This window comes from Tachysurus vachellii, chromosome 22 (assembly GCF_030014155.1).
Source record: "Tachysurus vachellii isolate PV-2020 chromosome 22, HZAU_Pvac_v1, whole genome shotgun sequence".
NCBI classification, from domain to species: Eukaryota; Metazoa; Chordata; class Actinopteri; order Siluriformes; family Bagridae; genus Tachysurus; species Tachysurus vachellii.
The window spans coordinates 8,700,746-8,718,069 of record NC_083481.1 but is presented as its reverse complement, the minus strand read 5'-3'; the positions used below and the strand labels follow the sequence as shown (position 1 = coordinate 8,718,069).

At 37.1% G+C, this 17,324-nt stretch overlaps 1 protein-coding gene across 2 annotated transcripts in view; it reads left to right on the top strand.

Moving 5' to 3' along the window:
• atg7 (ATG7 autophagy related 7 homolog (S. cerevisiae)) overlaps positions 1-17,324 on the top strand; it is a 96,603-nt gene that overhangs the window by 48,074 nt on the left and 31,205 nt on the right. The window contains exons 18-19 of one of the 2 annotated variants that reach the window (XM_060858719.1): positions 9,744-9,824; positions 14,828-15,613. In XM_060858719.1, the coding sequence (XP_060714702.1) occupies positions 9,744-9,824; positions 14,828-14,926 (180 nt within the window). In that variant the 3' untranslated portion in view covers positions 14,927-15,613. Of the gene's footprint in view, positions 1-9,743; positions 9,825-14,827; positions 15,614-17,324 lie in introns of those variants that run through there. The other variant, XM_060858718.1, reaches the window with a different exon arrangement.

Sequence of the window (17,324 nt, the reverse complement as noted above, 5' to 3'; positions counted from 1 at the left end):
TGCAATTTTCCATTTATAAAAAATCTATTTTTTTCACTTTGAAAAGAAATGCAAAATGAAGCAGTAAAGCATGTGGAAAGATTTGCATAAAGAAACAGATTTTCTTTATTTAAGCAGGTAAAAAAGGAATTAAAAGGAATAAAAAAAATAGAATTTGTTTTGGCTCATACAACTTTGAGTACTTCTGTTATATTATTTGAAACAGAAGAAGATGAAGCATACAGACACTTGACATTTATTGGCACTATATATCTCCACGTGCAGAGACAAACATTTACATTACAAAGTACATCATGAAAGTGATATTATGATCTCAGGTGGTGTTAAAAATCACTTGACCATGTACAATTTTTCCCAGGTTTAGGACAAGACCGTGACTACTGATTTGTGGTTTCAAGATCAATCCCAGTCTCCCTGACTACAAAACAAGCTGTAATTGTAGCAGATGAGTGCTTAGTCAGCTTGTGCTTTAAAGCACAGTCTCCTTTTCAATATAGGAGAGCACAACTAATGAACAAATACGTTGGCCTTATTTAATTAATTTGACAAATCAATCAGCATGACAGGGTGGCACGGTGGCTTAGTGGTTAGCACGTTCGCCTCACACCTCCAGGGTTGGGGGTTCGATTCCCGCCTCCGCCTTGTGTGTGGAGTTTGCATGTTCTCCCCGTGCCTCGGGGGTTTCCTCCGGGTACTCCGGTTTCCTCCCCCGGTCCAAAGATATGCATGGTAGGTTGATTGGCATCTCTGGAAAATTGTCCGTAGTGTGTGATTGCGTGAGTGAATGAGAGTGTGTGTGTGTGCCCTGTGATGGGTTGGCACTCCGTCCAGGGTGTATCCTGCCTTGATGCCCGATGACGCCTGAGATAGGCACAGGCTCCCCGTGACCCAAGGTAGTTCGGATAAGCGGTAGAAGATGAGTGTGAGAGAGAGAGAATCAGCATGACAAAATATCCTGTACCCTGCACACACGTACACACGTCTTTCATGACCTCGACTTAGTACACAACTCATTTTTGGTGCATGAGATAGAGTAGTGATATGCAGAACAAATAATCTGGATCAAGTGCTATTTTATTAGCTGCGATTAAATGACATCAAATAAAGCAATATACTAGACTCCTGTTAGATGTGTATTTTAGTTCTTTATTTTTTTTATTTATTTTGCTTTTTTTTTGTTGTCTTTTGCTTTTAATATTATACTGGATTTGAAAACAGGAAAGATATTTTTTTTTTAAAAACCTTTTTTTTTTTTCCAGTTTGCAGTATCTGTTTTTTAAATCGCTGATTCTTCAGGCTTACAAAGCAAGTGCCGGTGTTTTAATCAGTGGTCTACAACAGGTCCAGACCAATCCCTATAGAGATTTCATAGAATCTCTAGCCGTGTTGTGTCAACTATTCAACTACAGGTTATATAAAATATATACTACCAGAGTACACATCTGAATCTTCTACAACCTCTGAGTGAATGTCACATTGTCCAGCTGCACATGAGGCAAAAGCAGCTTGAGCCTGATGGCATTTTATTGTGAGACTTATTATTAGAGCTGAATCTCCTGAAGTGGAGAGATGCTCATCATAGCTTAGTTAATAGGTATTCATCAAAGTATTCATTTATAGATAAAGGACCCGAGGCTGTGGGTAGAAGAATTTTGAAGTACACAATGTGACCATAAGCAATAAGGCATATTTAGGAACCTCTGACTTCAACAGCACTTCTGTAAGCTGCTCTGGATAAGCTGGAAAGAAACGGGGAGCAAGTCATCATGTCATATACCTCAAGTGTAAAAATGCACAATTTACTGTATATGAAGTTTCAGAATGAACTGTTAAGGTACAGAGCAACATTTCTATATAATGCCCTAAGAATTTTCTGACAGACCTGTATTTAAAAACCAGCTTCCCATAAAACACACAGTCTACGGACAAAGGTTTGTGTCTATCATTCTCATGCTTTTTGGAAATGCTTTCCACTAGAGCATTATTGATGTCAGACAGTGTTGTTGAAGGTACGGGCAATGTAACCTTCCAGTTCATCCTGAAGGTCTTTAATGGGGTTGAGGTCAGGGGTCTGTGCAGGTCACTTGGGTTCTTCCAGTACGATCTTGACAAACAATGTCTTCATAGAGCTCTATTTGTACACAGGGGCATTGTCGTGCTGGAACATGTTTGGGAAATTGTAATTCTACAGCATACACAGGTGTTCTGTACAAAAGCTTGTGTGCTTCAAATATATAGCTGTGATGCTTAGTTGTCTACAACCTTAGGCTATATAATGTGTGTGTGTTTTATGGGAAGCCAGTGAAAATATATATCTACCAGTATATTCTTAGTTCATTATATAGAAATATATCATATAAGGTATATTGTGGATTGTAGAAAGGACATTATTGATAATCACACACTCTGGCGTTTATGGTAATTAACAGTCCAGTGTTTATAATAATTTATAACCACACCCTATGGAGTCACCGAAATAAGGATGGGTTCCCTTTTGAGTCTAGTTCCTCTCAAGGCTTCTTCCTGATACCATATAGAGGAGTTGTTTTTTTTTTCTTGCCACAATTTTGTAATTGCTCAGGCTTGCTCATTAAGGATAAATAGGGATAAATTAAAATAAATGTACATAAACATTTTATGTTCTTAAAAGCTGCTTTGAGACAATGTCCACTGTTAAAAGTGTGATATAAATAAAATTGAATTGAATTAAATTGTGAGTTTTTACAGATGAGGGATGAGGCATTGCTTCCTGTTTTGTTTTTATACAGCTGTGATTAAAATAATCGTTCTTATATATGCTTCATTATTCTGAATGTTGCTGCCTTATATTGAGAAATTTAGTCATTTTATGTTTTTCCAAAGGTCTTTTTTTTGCCCTGAAAACTGCTCAAATACCAGCTCTCTCTCTCTCTCTCTCTCACACACACACAAAACTCACACACTTTACGACAAGTATTGTACGCATTTATGAAGAGAAAACCAAGATGAGATGATCTATATGAATAATCAAAAGTGCTGCTCCAGATGATACTTTCCTATCAGGACTAGCTCTCATGAATAAAAGGTCTTCGACAGGTCCCGCTCTCAGATCCACAAATTGACAGAGGGAGTAGTGTTAAAGGTGGAAGACTCAGACACGAATGCGTAAATCAGTAATGAACAGGATTCTTTGGAAAGTTTTCAGCTCACTTATCACAGTCTTATTTATTTTCCCTGTTTAACAGTCCAGTGCTCAGCAGTGTTTGCTTCACTTTTTAACACCCTGCTTACACACAGAGACAGAAAATGGAGCGATAAAAGGAAGACGCATGAGATTCTTGATAGCCGGAATGTTTTTAATCACATTTAGCACAAAGTACTTACGCTTCAGGGAGGTTATATATTATGTCATTCTCAATCATTTTCCTCAATTCATTTTCTATGTCTAACTACAATGTAGAGTTATTACAATCATTTATTTTCAAAATCAGATGAAATCTTAATCAGATTTATTTTAATATCAGCCACAGTGTTATCTATGGAACCAGCATAGGAACTGATTAGATCTTAAAATTGATTCAGACAGGATTAAGGTCACAGCAAGGTCGAATATTTTTAGGGTATGTAAGGAACACACTTATAAGGGGTCCCCTTCGTTCTACTAGTTCTTCTGGACCTGTTATTCCTGAAGTTATGCTAGTTTTATGGCTGTAGTGTATGAAGTAGCATTAATGCAGAATTGGTTTGGATAAACAGAAAGTTCACAGATAGATGTTTACCAGACAAACATTTGGGTATTAGGATCAGCACTGGACTTACAGTACAGCGCTGACAGCACCGACAACAAACACCAAGCATGACCTCACTGGAAATTTTAGGCATAATACAATAATGTAGACTATGTAAAGCAGACAAACATGCATTATAATTTGTTTAAAAAGGGGGGTGGGGTGGTTATTCATTGTGTACCAATAAATTATTGCATATGACTCATTATGATCATTCAAATCTGACCTTAATGATCCACCCTTGTGAATGTTAATAGTCTTCGCAGTGCATCCTTCATCTCGCTTTATAATAAATGCTTGACACAGTGCTACTGCGCGACCCCCTGCCTGCACACCAAAGCCTGGCACAGCATCTCAATAACACTTCTCACAAACACATTCTCACTTGTAGATGGACACACACACACACACACACACTCAAGCAGGGGGCTAATGATGAAGCTGAGGCCACTGAAGCATAACGCTACAAGCTATTAACTCTGTCTCACTGGCAGTGCAAAAGCTATACAAAAGACCCCAAGCAGCATAATGTCATCGCCCCCAAAGAAAATCTCTAATTGCAAAAAAAAATTCAAGCTTTCATGCATAACCAGATTAATTTTTACATTAAGGCTTTGGCTTTAATGCCTCCTGTCAGTGTCCTTGTTCAAAGGGAAGATGGGGAAAATCAAACGACTGGAGCTTTATTATTTCTTTGACATTGCATATCTTGGTATATTAGTGTGTTTTACTTTTTCCTTTAAGTCATTTTGGTATAAGGATTTGCAGATCACTTGATTTAATGACATTGTGAACTGTTTGTCTTTTTCCGTGATCCTTCAAGTGAAACTGGATTTGCTCATTAGGCAACACTGTCCCCTGGTGTAGATACAGAGTATTGCATGTACTTGAATTGTGTAATAGCAATGTTGTAGGTTTAATATTTGCTTTTTGGCCCTGTGATTCAACTGACCTATGGTGCACTCCAAAATATATTGGCACCCCTCGTAAATATGACCAAGAATTACTTTTAAATACAAACGTGCAACCTATGCAGTAAGTGATTAAGGAACACCGTTTGATTTAAATGTAAAAAAAAGATTACATTTAAAAAGCACTGCCTTTTATTTTATAAAGCACGTTTAATATAAATAATATAATATTGGCACCCTTTTAAATATCATTAGACCTAAGTCTTTTCCTACCGTGTATAAACTATTGTAGAGGGATGTTGGTTCATACAAATCATTTTCAGCTCCTTTTTATTCTTAGGTTTTGTGCATGCTGACTTTCTTCTTTAACGAGTTTTCAAGCTTCAGTTTATGGGGAGTGAAATGATTAATGATTTTGTGCTTTATTAGATATTTCTGCCTTGATTTGTTAAGCTTTTTACCATCATCTTGTTATAAAGGTGTGAAACTCATGGCTGAGGCAGCCACGTTTGGGCTGAAATAGTGTTGATCTAGGGCTAATGTGAAATCTGTCATGCGGACCTGGAAGGGCACCATGGTAACAAACCCAAGACTACCTATAGGTGGTGGTGTGGAACTGGAAGGGTGGTTGCACTGGAAGGTGGTTGCACTGGAAATGCCACGATTCCCATGACCGTAAACGCAGCTTATACTCGAGTCTGCACTTCTGCACAAATGAAAGTAACCTGCGCTTGTATTTTAGCTGAAGATGATGTTATTACCTTGCTCGACTCATGGCATTTGACTTTGTGAAGTCTCCACTCTACCCCTCCGTCCCCCTCCTTTCCTTTTTGTCACTCAGTTCATTATAAATGTGAAATGCATCAGCAGCTCCTATTCCTCTCAATCTCCTCATGATCTCCCTCGAGCCCATTCTTTAATTTGCTTTTCATTTAAGATCCACCGGCAGCAGAATCCATACAGGGAAAGACAAAGAACCTTTGGGAATTGGCACCGGTTAATTAAAAGACATTTTGCTTTCATTTTAATTTTACTGTGTTTATTCAGATCCCAGTTACAGTATTCATAAAAAAAATGCTCTTAACCGAGAGTGAGGTGTTTAGTCATAGTGCTCGATTAACCATCATTGGGCTCAAGACAGAATGTTAACAGTGTATTAATGTGTTCTTGTTTTTTATTGATTTTATTGAAGGACTTGTTTATGAGCTCCAGAAAGTGGCCCTGGAAATCCTGTAGTTGTCCTAATGAATAGAATAGAATAGAATAGAATAGAATAGAATAGAATAGAAGCCCTTATTTTTGTCACATATACATTACAGCACAGAGAAATTCTTTCACATTTCCCAATATTTCACATTCTTTCACATTTCCCAACTTTGGAGGTTGGTGTCATACAAGATACAGCACCCATGAAGCAGAGAGGGTTAAGGGCCTTGCTCAAGGGCCCAACAGTGGCAGCTTCACAGTGCTGGAGCTTGAACCCCAATCCAGAGCCTTAACCGCTTAAGCCACCACTGCCCCAGTGGATGCACGTGTCATCAGCCCTCTCAGATACATCATCTTACTGTACATGACTTATAGTAACGAGCTAGCCATCTAAAAACAATCCTATCCAATTTGAATATTTTTAAATCAAGGATGGTCGTTAAAAGCATTTCACTACGTACATTTCATACTGTGTATGATTTGTATGATGTGACATATAAAGTTTTGAATTTGACATTCATGCAGTCATCTAATCAGCTGATCATGCAAGTAAAGAACAAGAGAACATGTCAATATGACTTGTCTCTCTGTTATCTGCATGAATCTTTTTGACATCTTGAGCTAATACATTTCAATTCCAGTAACAAGCAACAAAGTAAGAACAAAATGTGCAACAAAATGTTCCTCAAACCAATCCTATCATGCACGGTCTATCATTTCTCCCGTTTCCTACTACAGTTTGTTCACATTTACTGTTTAACATACAAAAATGTATGAAAAACCTAAAACAAGGTTAATATTATTTCTAGTTTATAGAAATAAACTAGAAAACAAAATAGAAAATAGTTTATTGTTGCTCTTGCATTTCTCATCTGTATTTAAAAAAAAAAAGTTAGGCAGTTAAAAAGTTAGACCACAAACATGGACAATAGTTAGTTAGTTAGTTAGTGTGAGTTAGTGTAATGTACATGTGCTCTATCTTTCTATCAGAAAGCCCTTCATCTCTTCCTCATTGCTATGATCTGCGCTCACTGTCATCAGTACTGTCTGAATCCGAGTGTTATCACATTTGGCTGCATTAACCCACAGCTGGGGGTATTTTCTTTTGCAATGGGGGCTGTTTGTTTCAGATTGGGGCTGGAGACTTTCTATATTTCAGTCATTTCCTTCTTTCATGGCCTGTTTTCTTATCAGCTTTCTCCCTCTTTCAGTCCCACACCATTCGCTCTCCTTCTCGTGCTTCTTTCCCGTTCTGATCCGCTTCCCTTTCACTCTGTATCTCTGTTTCTATGATTAATGCCACATTCCTACGCTGATTCTTTTCTTTTCTTTTATTTATTTATTTTTTTTGGTGGTGAGCACTTTTCTTATCCACAGTAAGAATCATTATCAAGCTTTTGGTCAAATCTTCAGATCTTATTTATTAGATGGTTTTATCGGCCATGTTTTTAATTGACTTTTCTGTCCACCAGATTCACAGTGCGCTTTTTCAACAGAGCTGACATTTTATAAGCTTAGCATTTCATCTTGAAGTCATCACTGACATAGGGATCATTTAAAAAGATGACGATTTTGTACAGATTTCTTTTGACTCTAAGTCGCTTTGGCATTTACTGTAATGTTCGATACTACAGCGTTAAGAACCTCGTCTGTTACAGGGCCAGGTACTTACAAAACATTACACATTTGCTTGTTGCTCCTTCACCAGGTTTCAATCTACCAACTATTGTTTATTACAGTTCTCTTATCAAAGCATGCAAAGAACATGTTCTGATTCTGGACGTAAGAAACGTCAGTACACGTGAGGAAACTGGCATTTATACAGCTGTATGCAATGGAGGTTAATAAATCACACATATTGTAAATTGCCCTTACAAAACCTCACATGATTTACATTCACATTTGCAAAGCAGACGCTTTCGTCCAAATATTTCTTACAAATGGGGAAATACAAGCAAAGTGGTAGAATCGAACAGAGGGCAAAACAAGTGGTGCTGACATTTTTAATTGAGTGCTAGCTCTAATGTAAATGCTGATCTTTATTTATTTATTTATTTGGAGTGGGTGTAAGTTAAGTGTTTATAGATGAGATTTTGAAGCTTGTGATGGATTCTGTTGTCCAGATTGAGGTTGTAATTTTTAAGTACAGTCAGTTTACAGGTTCTGGAAAGGGACCTTATGCTTTGCTGAGTAGGCAAAGAAGCAGCTTTTATTTGTCACGTGTACATTACAGCACAGTGAAATTCTTTACTTCACATATCCCAGTATAGGAAGATGGGGTCGGAGAGCCTTGCTTAGGGGCCCGACAGTGGAATCTTGGTGGTGCTGGGGCTTGAATCCCCAACCTTATGATCAACAAGCCAGAGCCTTAACTGTTGTGCCACAACGACCAACAAATTGTTAACTAATCATAAACTAGAACATCTCTTTTAAAGGAGATTTTATGGTCCCGTGTGCAGTCTTTTATTTCAATTACTTATGTAATTGGTGTATGTATGCATGCATTTTCTCTCCTCAGGTGTAGTAAGTTGCTGAGGTCAGTGTTGGACATACTGAATGGGTAACAGACCACTTTTAGACCACTAGTGGCTTCTGTATTGGTGTGTTTAGAAATAGTCTTACAATAACTGAAGAGTGAAGATTCTGCGTACTTTTTCTGCATTGGAAATGTTAACTGAAGGCCTTTCTGCATTCACAGTGCTTCATCTCCAAGGCTGTGATGTGGGATATCACCCAAACAACAGTACTTTACAACCCCATAACTCACTCAAGCTCACTTTTCAAGTGAGATAAGATCACCCGATTTATAATACAGCTTAAAACAGACCTATAAATCTTACGTAGACACAGTTGTGTTTTGTGATGTGGTCTACGGGGGAGACTCCAGCAGCAAAATGAGATTTTACCTCTTGTTGAATGTGCACAATTAATCATGCGCTCTTTCAGTTCATCCAGAGAACTCGCACTGAAGCCTGCCAAGTCATGTCATTAGTTAAATTGTTTTGTCATTAATCTCAGGTTCTGACAAGTAATGGAAGGAACAAGCAAGCACAAATCTTATGTGAATGAAGGTTAGGGGATTGTCAGAAACTCCAAACAGAGATTAGCAGTGTTATGTCTCATGTAACTCTGTCCAACAGACTGGATGGATGTGGGGACAACTGGCTGGTCATCAAAAACCTGTTGTTGTTTCTTTTTTTTTTTTTAAACTGTAGCTTTTGTTTTGTTTTTTTTTGTTTTTTTTTTTAAAAAAGGCAAATAATGTTCCTTTTGGTTACTGCTGTTAAGGTTATGTTTAGATTAGTAGGCATTGGATTAATAAGGTGTGCATTATTAATTATGTAAATGGAAGATCCTCAAAAGTTTCTGTGTGTGTGTGTGCATGTGTGTGACGACAAGCTTTACTATAAGTTGTAAATGAAACCATATCTCTTCCTTTTTTGTTTGTCAAACAAATAAATATAAAACTAAAGGTAGGAGCTAAAGTCATAAGTGGGGAACTGCAGAAATGTACAATAGGATTGGTCTGAAGAATCATTCAAGCTTACTTAAGCTGAATGAATGAATGTAAACAAATAAATGAATGTGTTATGGAGCATCACAGAGCTCCAGTGTGAATAGACAATGCAGCTGAACTCATGTACTTAGATAAGATAAGACAATCCTATATTCCTCATACAACAGGGGAAATTTGCATTGTTACAACTGCGTAGGTAAAGTGGCTAAAGAAAAAGATTAAAAAATATAAACACAATATACTTACCGGGTTTCAAGTTGCCCCTAAACCAAAAACTACCACACGGTGGCACTGTGGTCAATGATGTAGCATTGGATCATTGCATATTTTTCATCTTTACAGATTCGTGGCTTCCTCTCCAGATTTGACAATGTTCTTCCTGCCAGCTTGGCCTTTGATAAATGCACTGCTTGCTCACCAGTGGTAAGTCATTTCCCCTTGTACATTTTATTACATCTTTATAATATTCTGATTGAAAGAAATAAATTTTTTGTCGTAGTATTGATGTTTGATGTTCACACCAATGCTCTGTTTTCAGTGATTTATTCATTTGTCACACACATTGTCACAATGTCACAGAGTCTAGAGTTGAAGTTATATAGTCCTTCACAGTCCATTGCTCTCTTTATTACTTTTTTTATTTTAGATTTTTTAAAGTTGAGGTTACTTAGACACATTTTCTGATGCAATGTTTACATTTATCAATATGATTGTGGGGAGGTTTGCGTAATTACATGTCATTTTAGTTATACAGTGTCATATCATAGTTATTTATTAACATCTCTGAGGAAAATATTGATAATCCCTGACTGTTTTTGTCTCATTTTCATTGTCATCCATCTTTACCTCGCAACTTTAACTTTAATTTGAACATTAAGTCTGATCAAAAGCACAAAATAGCACCATCTGGAAATGGAAAATGAAATGAAAATTTTAAAAAAGGCTAATTAATATTAATATGAACTGTTACTGTGCAAATATGTATGATTTAAAGTATATTTAATTCTAGTTTCTTTCAAAAGTATTGGAACAGCAAAGCCAATTCTGTTGTTTCTGCTATAAACTAAATACATTTGGGTTTGCGCTCAAAAGGTGAATATGAGACAATAAATAAGAATTTCAATAAGCTTTCATTTCCAGATATTTACTTCTTGCTGTATTAAGCAGTTTTGAACATAGCACATTTATGGCAGATCGTAAAATATGTCACTAAAGATATCCCTTGTTTGCAATAACTGCACCAATCCAGTGACCTACTGACTTCACCAAACTGCTGCATTCCTCATTTGTAATGCTTTTACAGCAGCTTCATTCACTTGCTTGTTTTGGAAGGGTTTCTTTTCAGTCTCAATTGGGTTATGGTCTAGTCTACATTCCACTGATGGAGTATTTTGTTGTGATGACACCGGGTTTTGCGTTATTGTCATGTTGCACAATGACGTTCCTCTCAATTTCATTGGCTGCATTTCTGAGTAAATTGGCATACAGAATGTTTCTGTAGACCTCTGAATTCACAAGCTGCTTCCATCATGAGTTACATGATGATTATCAATAACGATTAGTGAGTCCATTCCTATAGCAACTATGCAAGCCCAAGCCATGACACTTGATCAATGAATAGTGTTAATGAGCCGATGCTTTTTTTCCTCCACACTTTGGCCGTTTAATCTTGGTTCCAGGACTTTTATTCTTTATCTATATTTCTTTGTGAATTCAAATCTTATCTTCTGACTCTTACTGGCCTCACTATTTCTTCTTATTATTATTCTTCTTCTTCTTCAATTGATTGTAATATCTTCATGCCCGGCTGACCAGGTTGCTGGTGATGTCATTGATTGTTGTTTTGGGTTTCCTTTACAGTTCTCACAATGTTTCAATCATCAGTTGTTTTTGTATTCCATGAAATTATTTCCAGGACAATCGAAATGTTATATTGGCTATGCCTAATGCTTCTGCAGTGGCTCTGAGAGATTTTCTCTCTTTTCTCAGCTTCGAAATGGCTTGCTTTTCTCACAAAGGCATCTATGTGGTCTTCATGTTGGTTTTTAACGACAAATGCAGTCGTTGTAAGTGAAACCCAGGGTTCAAAATAAGATTGGACATTCAGAGATATTAATTGTTTAAATAATTCATCTAAATGGTTTCACGTGGCCAACAGGAAACACGTCAGTCACGAAATGTGATAATAACATCTAGATGAAACAAAAGCTGAAACAAAAGCTGAAACAAAAGCTGAAATTCAAACTCCAATGTATTCAGTGTAGAACAAAAACAAAGAATTAGTCTTGTCCTTTCAATAATTCTAGAGAGTATTTTAATGTTTTTAAAGTCTTTTAAAGTCTGTATATTTTTATTGATGTAATTCACTTGCTGGTTCATTTATGGAAGAATTTATGTATATAATTTTTAATAGTGCAGCATTTATTTCATACATTTCATTTAGTCTCACATGGAAATAAAGGTCACGTGTGTGAATTCAGAGGCCATATGGTGTGTGTTAATGTTCAGTTGTGTGTTGATGTCAGTGGCGTATGTGAGTAATTACGGCAGGATTGAAGTGTTTTTTCCCTGGAGAGACTCGCTGTTGTTGAGTCCCATAAATCAGCTCAGATGCTGAATCTCTTCTCCATGTGAGGATTTTCTGTGTTTCTTTCTCTCTCTCTCTCTCTCTCTCTCTCTCTCTCTCTCTCTCTCTCTCTCTCTCTCTCTCTCTGTATTTTTATTTTCATATCCATTTCTTTTACTTTTCCTATTATTTAATGTCATTGTCTTTCTTTTCTTAAGTCTCTTCTTTTTGCTTTCTCTCTCTCTCTCTCTCTCTCTCTCTCTCTCTCTCTCTCTGTTAGATTGTTCTAAAATAAGGCAATAAGACAATAATACTTCACATCGTTATTGTCATGATGCATACAGTATATATAAATGTATATCATTAACTTAATTGCTATTCACCATAAGTAAATAATTGTCAAAATAAAATTACTAAAATATTAAAACAGTTTTATCTCTTGATGAAAAACACACATTTTACATCATTGTTGAATTTCAGGAATCACATTGTGTACATTCATTTTGTAGAACAGCTCTGACAGTTGTTTAGTATATGTTTCTATTAATGCATTAGTTCTAATACGTTATTATTTCTACAGGACCAGCTCATACACAGGGACTTATATTTTGAAGAGGACCTATCATACAAGACTATTTATTACTGTAAATCAATTAACCAAAAAAAACATGTTTTTGTACCACAAAAAGATGTATAAATGTTGATATGGTGATGTTTTCTGGTAGGTTTATATACACTTAGGTTCTTCCGTATTTGGACAGTGACAATGTTTTGTGATTCTGCCTCTGTACTGTACACCACCAGAATGGATTTGAAATGAAGCAAGTGTTAACTTTTAGCTTCAAGTCTAGAGGTTTAAAAAAAATTACATTAGCTGTTTTGTATTTACAGCCATTTTTCCACATGGTATTTCCATTTCACAGGATTACTAGTAATTAATACTTGAATGCAATTCATTTGAAGACATTACTCCCTGAAGTGTGCATACCGTGAACATCATTTCATCTGTTGAGCTGCTTTGTCATGTTTTTACTGCAGCCTACCTCAGTTTGCATGTTGTGGGTTCTTCTGCCTTCAGTTTTGTCTTCAGGAAGTGAAAAACATGCTCAGTTGGGCTGAGGTCAGGTGACTAACACTGCCAGTTAAGAGTATTCCATTTCAGTTGCCATAAGAAGCTCTTTGGTTTTACATTTACAGCATATGGCAGATGCCCTTATCCAGAGCGACTTGCTCAAGGACACATAAGTTGCTTTCACGGTATGTTTTGGGTTGTAATTCTTCTGTACTATAAAACATTGTTATATATGTTTAGCAGTAGTTACTAAATGTCTGCAGAATGTATATCTCTGTACACTACATAATCCATCCTGCTAATTCTATCAGCATCACATCATAGGTGAACACCAATGACCCAGTTCCATTGGCAGTCACACACGCCCATGTCATACAATTTCGTCCACCATGTTTGATGGATGATGGCTGTAGATCATCAGCTCTTCCTTTCCTTCTCCATTCCCTTCTCTTCCCATCATTCTGCTACAAGGTTTCATCTGTCAAAAGAATCATGCTCCAGAACTAGGCCTTTTTTTTTGTTTGAGTCTAATATGATAATTCTTTTCTTGAGTATTACTATCAGTGGATTTGATCTTGAGCTTAACCCCTAGTATTTACATCCAGGTGGAAGTTTTCTTTTGATTGGGTATTTTGACAATGATACACTTATCTCCTCAGGAGTGTTCTTGATTAGATGTAAAGGGGTTGTTTTACTTCACCAAGGAAAGTATTTATATGCTGTACTTGTCTTCAACGTTCTTGCTGACCAAGAGCATTGGTAAGGCTATAGGCTGGGTTTGCACATGTATGTCTTTTTGAAAAGAACAACAGTGAAGAAACAGATCACATCTGGCCATGAAACGTGTTTTGTGGATGTGTCATTTGCATACATATGGAAGAAATTATGTATATGATTTTTTCATACATTTCATTTAGTATATTTTTCACTGTATATTTTATTCCGGATTTGCTAAATTAGGTTTTTACACGCCATAGTCTTTGCCTTAAAGAATAAAAGGTAAATAAAACATTTCCACATAGTAGTGGTGAAATATATTTATGGTTTTCTCAAGTAGAATTGTTAAAATAGTGTATGTTACAGGCAGAAAAACAACTTATTAGGTACTTTTGTTTATATATGTCTCTCTTATTTGTGTCTTTAAAAATCTATCTGAAATATTTGTCATTCGGTCATTTTTGGGTATCTGTTCCTGTCTGAAGTAACATTAAAGTGTTCTAGTCAAAAGTGTGACAGAGAATTTTGTTAACTTAAGCAGTAGAAAATACTAGAAATCTGGGAATGGCCTCTGTTTCTGCTTTCTGGCCTCCATCCTGCAGTTGTGTGAGAGTGCTGGTGCTCCTGCTGTTGGATGTGTGTAACCAGAAAACCATGGAAACAAAACAATCAAGCCTTCAGTGGACAATTGCTTATAAATTTAGTTTTCTGTTTCCTTCTCCTTTAAGCCTCACCAAAAACAGCCTGGAAGCCAAAAGAACCTGACAATAAAAGACAAGACAAATGTTCATCACCTGAAAAAATCAGTGTGTTCAGACTTAATGTGTGTTTGAACCTGAACCACCACAATTTTTCTCTATTTCATTGTTTTTTCCATTTTAGAGGAAAAGTCCCCTACTGTACAGAATACAGTATAAGTACAGCCTTTTTCTAAGAATCTGGATTTTAAAGGCAGATTTGAAGGCAACACACTCATAATTCTGATCACTGATTGCAAGTTTTATATATTCAATATTAATCACGAAGAAATGAAGAATAACCGCACACCTAATTATGGGTGTTTATTTTCAGACTCCGCATAAACAGCGGCTTCAAAGAGCAAACACAGACTCTGTGAAGTGTTGTCATGTGGGAGGCCAAAGCGTCAGAGCCTTTCTCAGCAGCTACTGAGGGGAAGTTACGAGAACCGGAGGAGGGAATTAGGCCAAGCTGGGAAGCCTCTCTCTATCTAAACCAGATGTGTTGCTCCCCAAAAGCAGCCTCACATACACACGCAGGATGCGTCACACGGTCGCCATGGCTTAATGGGCCGCATCAGACAGGAGGTGCCAGATCGAGGGGATCCATTGCTGGAAAATATAATGAAACCTTGTAAAAGTTGTTCCTGTGACTTTGTTGCTAAGCAAGAGTTTGTTTACAAGCACCGCCATAAAGGCAGTATGAGCAGTCCTTGAGAGAGAAGTATGGGCTTTGGTTCAAAATGAAAGGAAAAACAATGCTCCTGTAATGTACCTCCAATTTTATGATCCATAAGGGTGGACCAAGCAGCCAAAATATTAAGTACCACAATACTTAATGACATTTTTTGTAATAAACACTTTGTTTGCTAGCAAAGTGAACGCAGAACAGATTGGCTATATGGAATAGTTCAAGTCTCTCGAGTGGCCCAACAGAAACTTGTTTATCTTGTTGGGAGGTTGGGAGAAATATTGGAAACAACACTAAGCAGGAGAAAGGGAGAATTGAGCAACTGGCCTAAGGCGGAGACAAGAAGATTGATTAATTCAAGAGAATAAGGAATGGGACGAGATCAGATGAGACATTTGACAAAAAACTATGGTGCATTATATGGCCACTATTTTGTATTTCCATGTAACTGATTGCTTTGATTCTGCACAATTGTTAAATGAGATTACCTGAGACAAAAGACTTGGCCATTCTGCCTATCTCTTTCTGTCTTCCTTATCACACACAGTTTGTGACTGTGTGCTTAAAATTCTTGATGGAAACATCTTGATGTCTTTGATAAAGGAATGGAAAATGAAATTGTCAGGTTTCTGCTTCCTTTAGGTGAAGGGACAGATCAGGCCCAAGGTGGAGGAATTTATCTTTGTACCTTGTGATCTTATTCACAAGACTGTGAGAGACAAGTAAAAAAAAACTACTGCAGAGTTTGTAGATCTTTGTTTACTGCTCAATCTACATCCCTGTCCTCACCTATGGTCTTGTTCTTAGGGTATTGCTCAGAAGAAATGTTGGATGCCTCGAACTGCATGTCCCAGTGGACAGAGACCCTGGGATAGATGTGGGACCTGTTGAGGAGATATTATCTCACAGTTGATTTTGGTACATTGGGGAATCCCCTAGGAGGAGTTCTGGAAATCTGTGGCTAGGGATGGAGAAATCTGGGCTGAAGCTATTGCCAGTGCATCCCCCATTAGAGAAACTAGAAGCAAAATTACAGGAGAGAGAAAAAGAGATGTGTTTATCACAAAGAGTCACTCTGAAGGGGCTCCCATAGATGACAGGAAAAAGTGCTCATTCCTACATGAGATCATGAATTCTGACAAGGCCACAGCCATCCGTGGCGAGGAGAGTAGAGACAAACATTGGCGATGCTCTCTGGGGTGGGAACCTCAACATACTCTTTCCCCTCTCTCCTGTGAACTAGAGCAAGGCCCTTAACCCTCAATTGCTCAGTTGTATAAAATGTAAGAAAAGGGCAGATATCACTTTCTGACTTTCTGACTGTGTTACCCTACCCTATGAAAGCAACATGAGCAACAGTTTTTGGCTGGGTTCAGGTATTTTCAGGAAGTTCCAGATGAATAATGGGATTGCCTCAACCCTGTTGGTTGGTGGCTGTTTTGTTTGTGTGTTTATGGAAGAGCTAAATTGCAATAATGCTAATATAGGAATTTAGCTCTTCCATAATCACAGACGCAAGGGTCGACAAAGCTCCGAGCTGTGTTTTAGTTGCCTGGAAACCTGACTAGGCTATAAAAATTATAGCTAGTATAATGTAATAAAATTATTGATTCAGAATAACTGTGTGCCTGAGGTAGTGCACTGTGTTTGATCTCTCAACAAAATGTCAGCAAACCAATGTTGACCAATGTTTTGACTATGAACTATTGTTTGATTTCTTTACATATCATTAGTATTTGTGTTTTGTTTTCACATACCTCACATATTCCTGATTCTGAAAAGGCAGCACGTCATCTGTTTTTTTTTTTATCTGACTAGTAAACATCGACGTTGTGAAGTAGGTGCGATTTAGAACAAGTAGCTTCCACTGTACTGTAGTTTCACTGCAGTACCATGATGCACATTTTGTTTAAATATACACACCAAATAAAACAGGTTTTATTTTTTTGTACAAGAGGAGAAAAAACACTATGACTATGTTGCATATATCCTAAACCACAATGAATCTGAGGGGGATATTTCTGGAAAACCAATGGAATAGCCAAGAACTAATTTCAGGGCAAATGATGGGGATGTGATCGACAGAAGTGGTGCTATTCAGAATTTAATAAATAAATAATCCTGAAATAAAGAGTTCCAC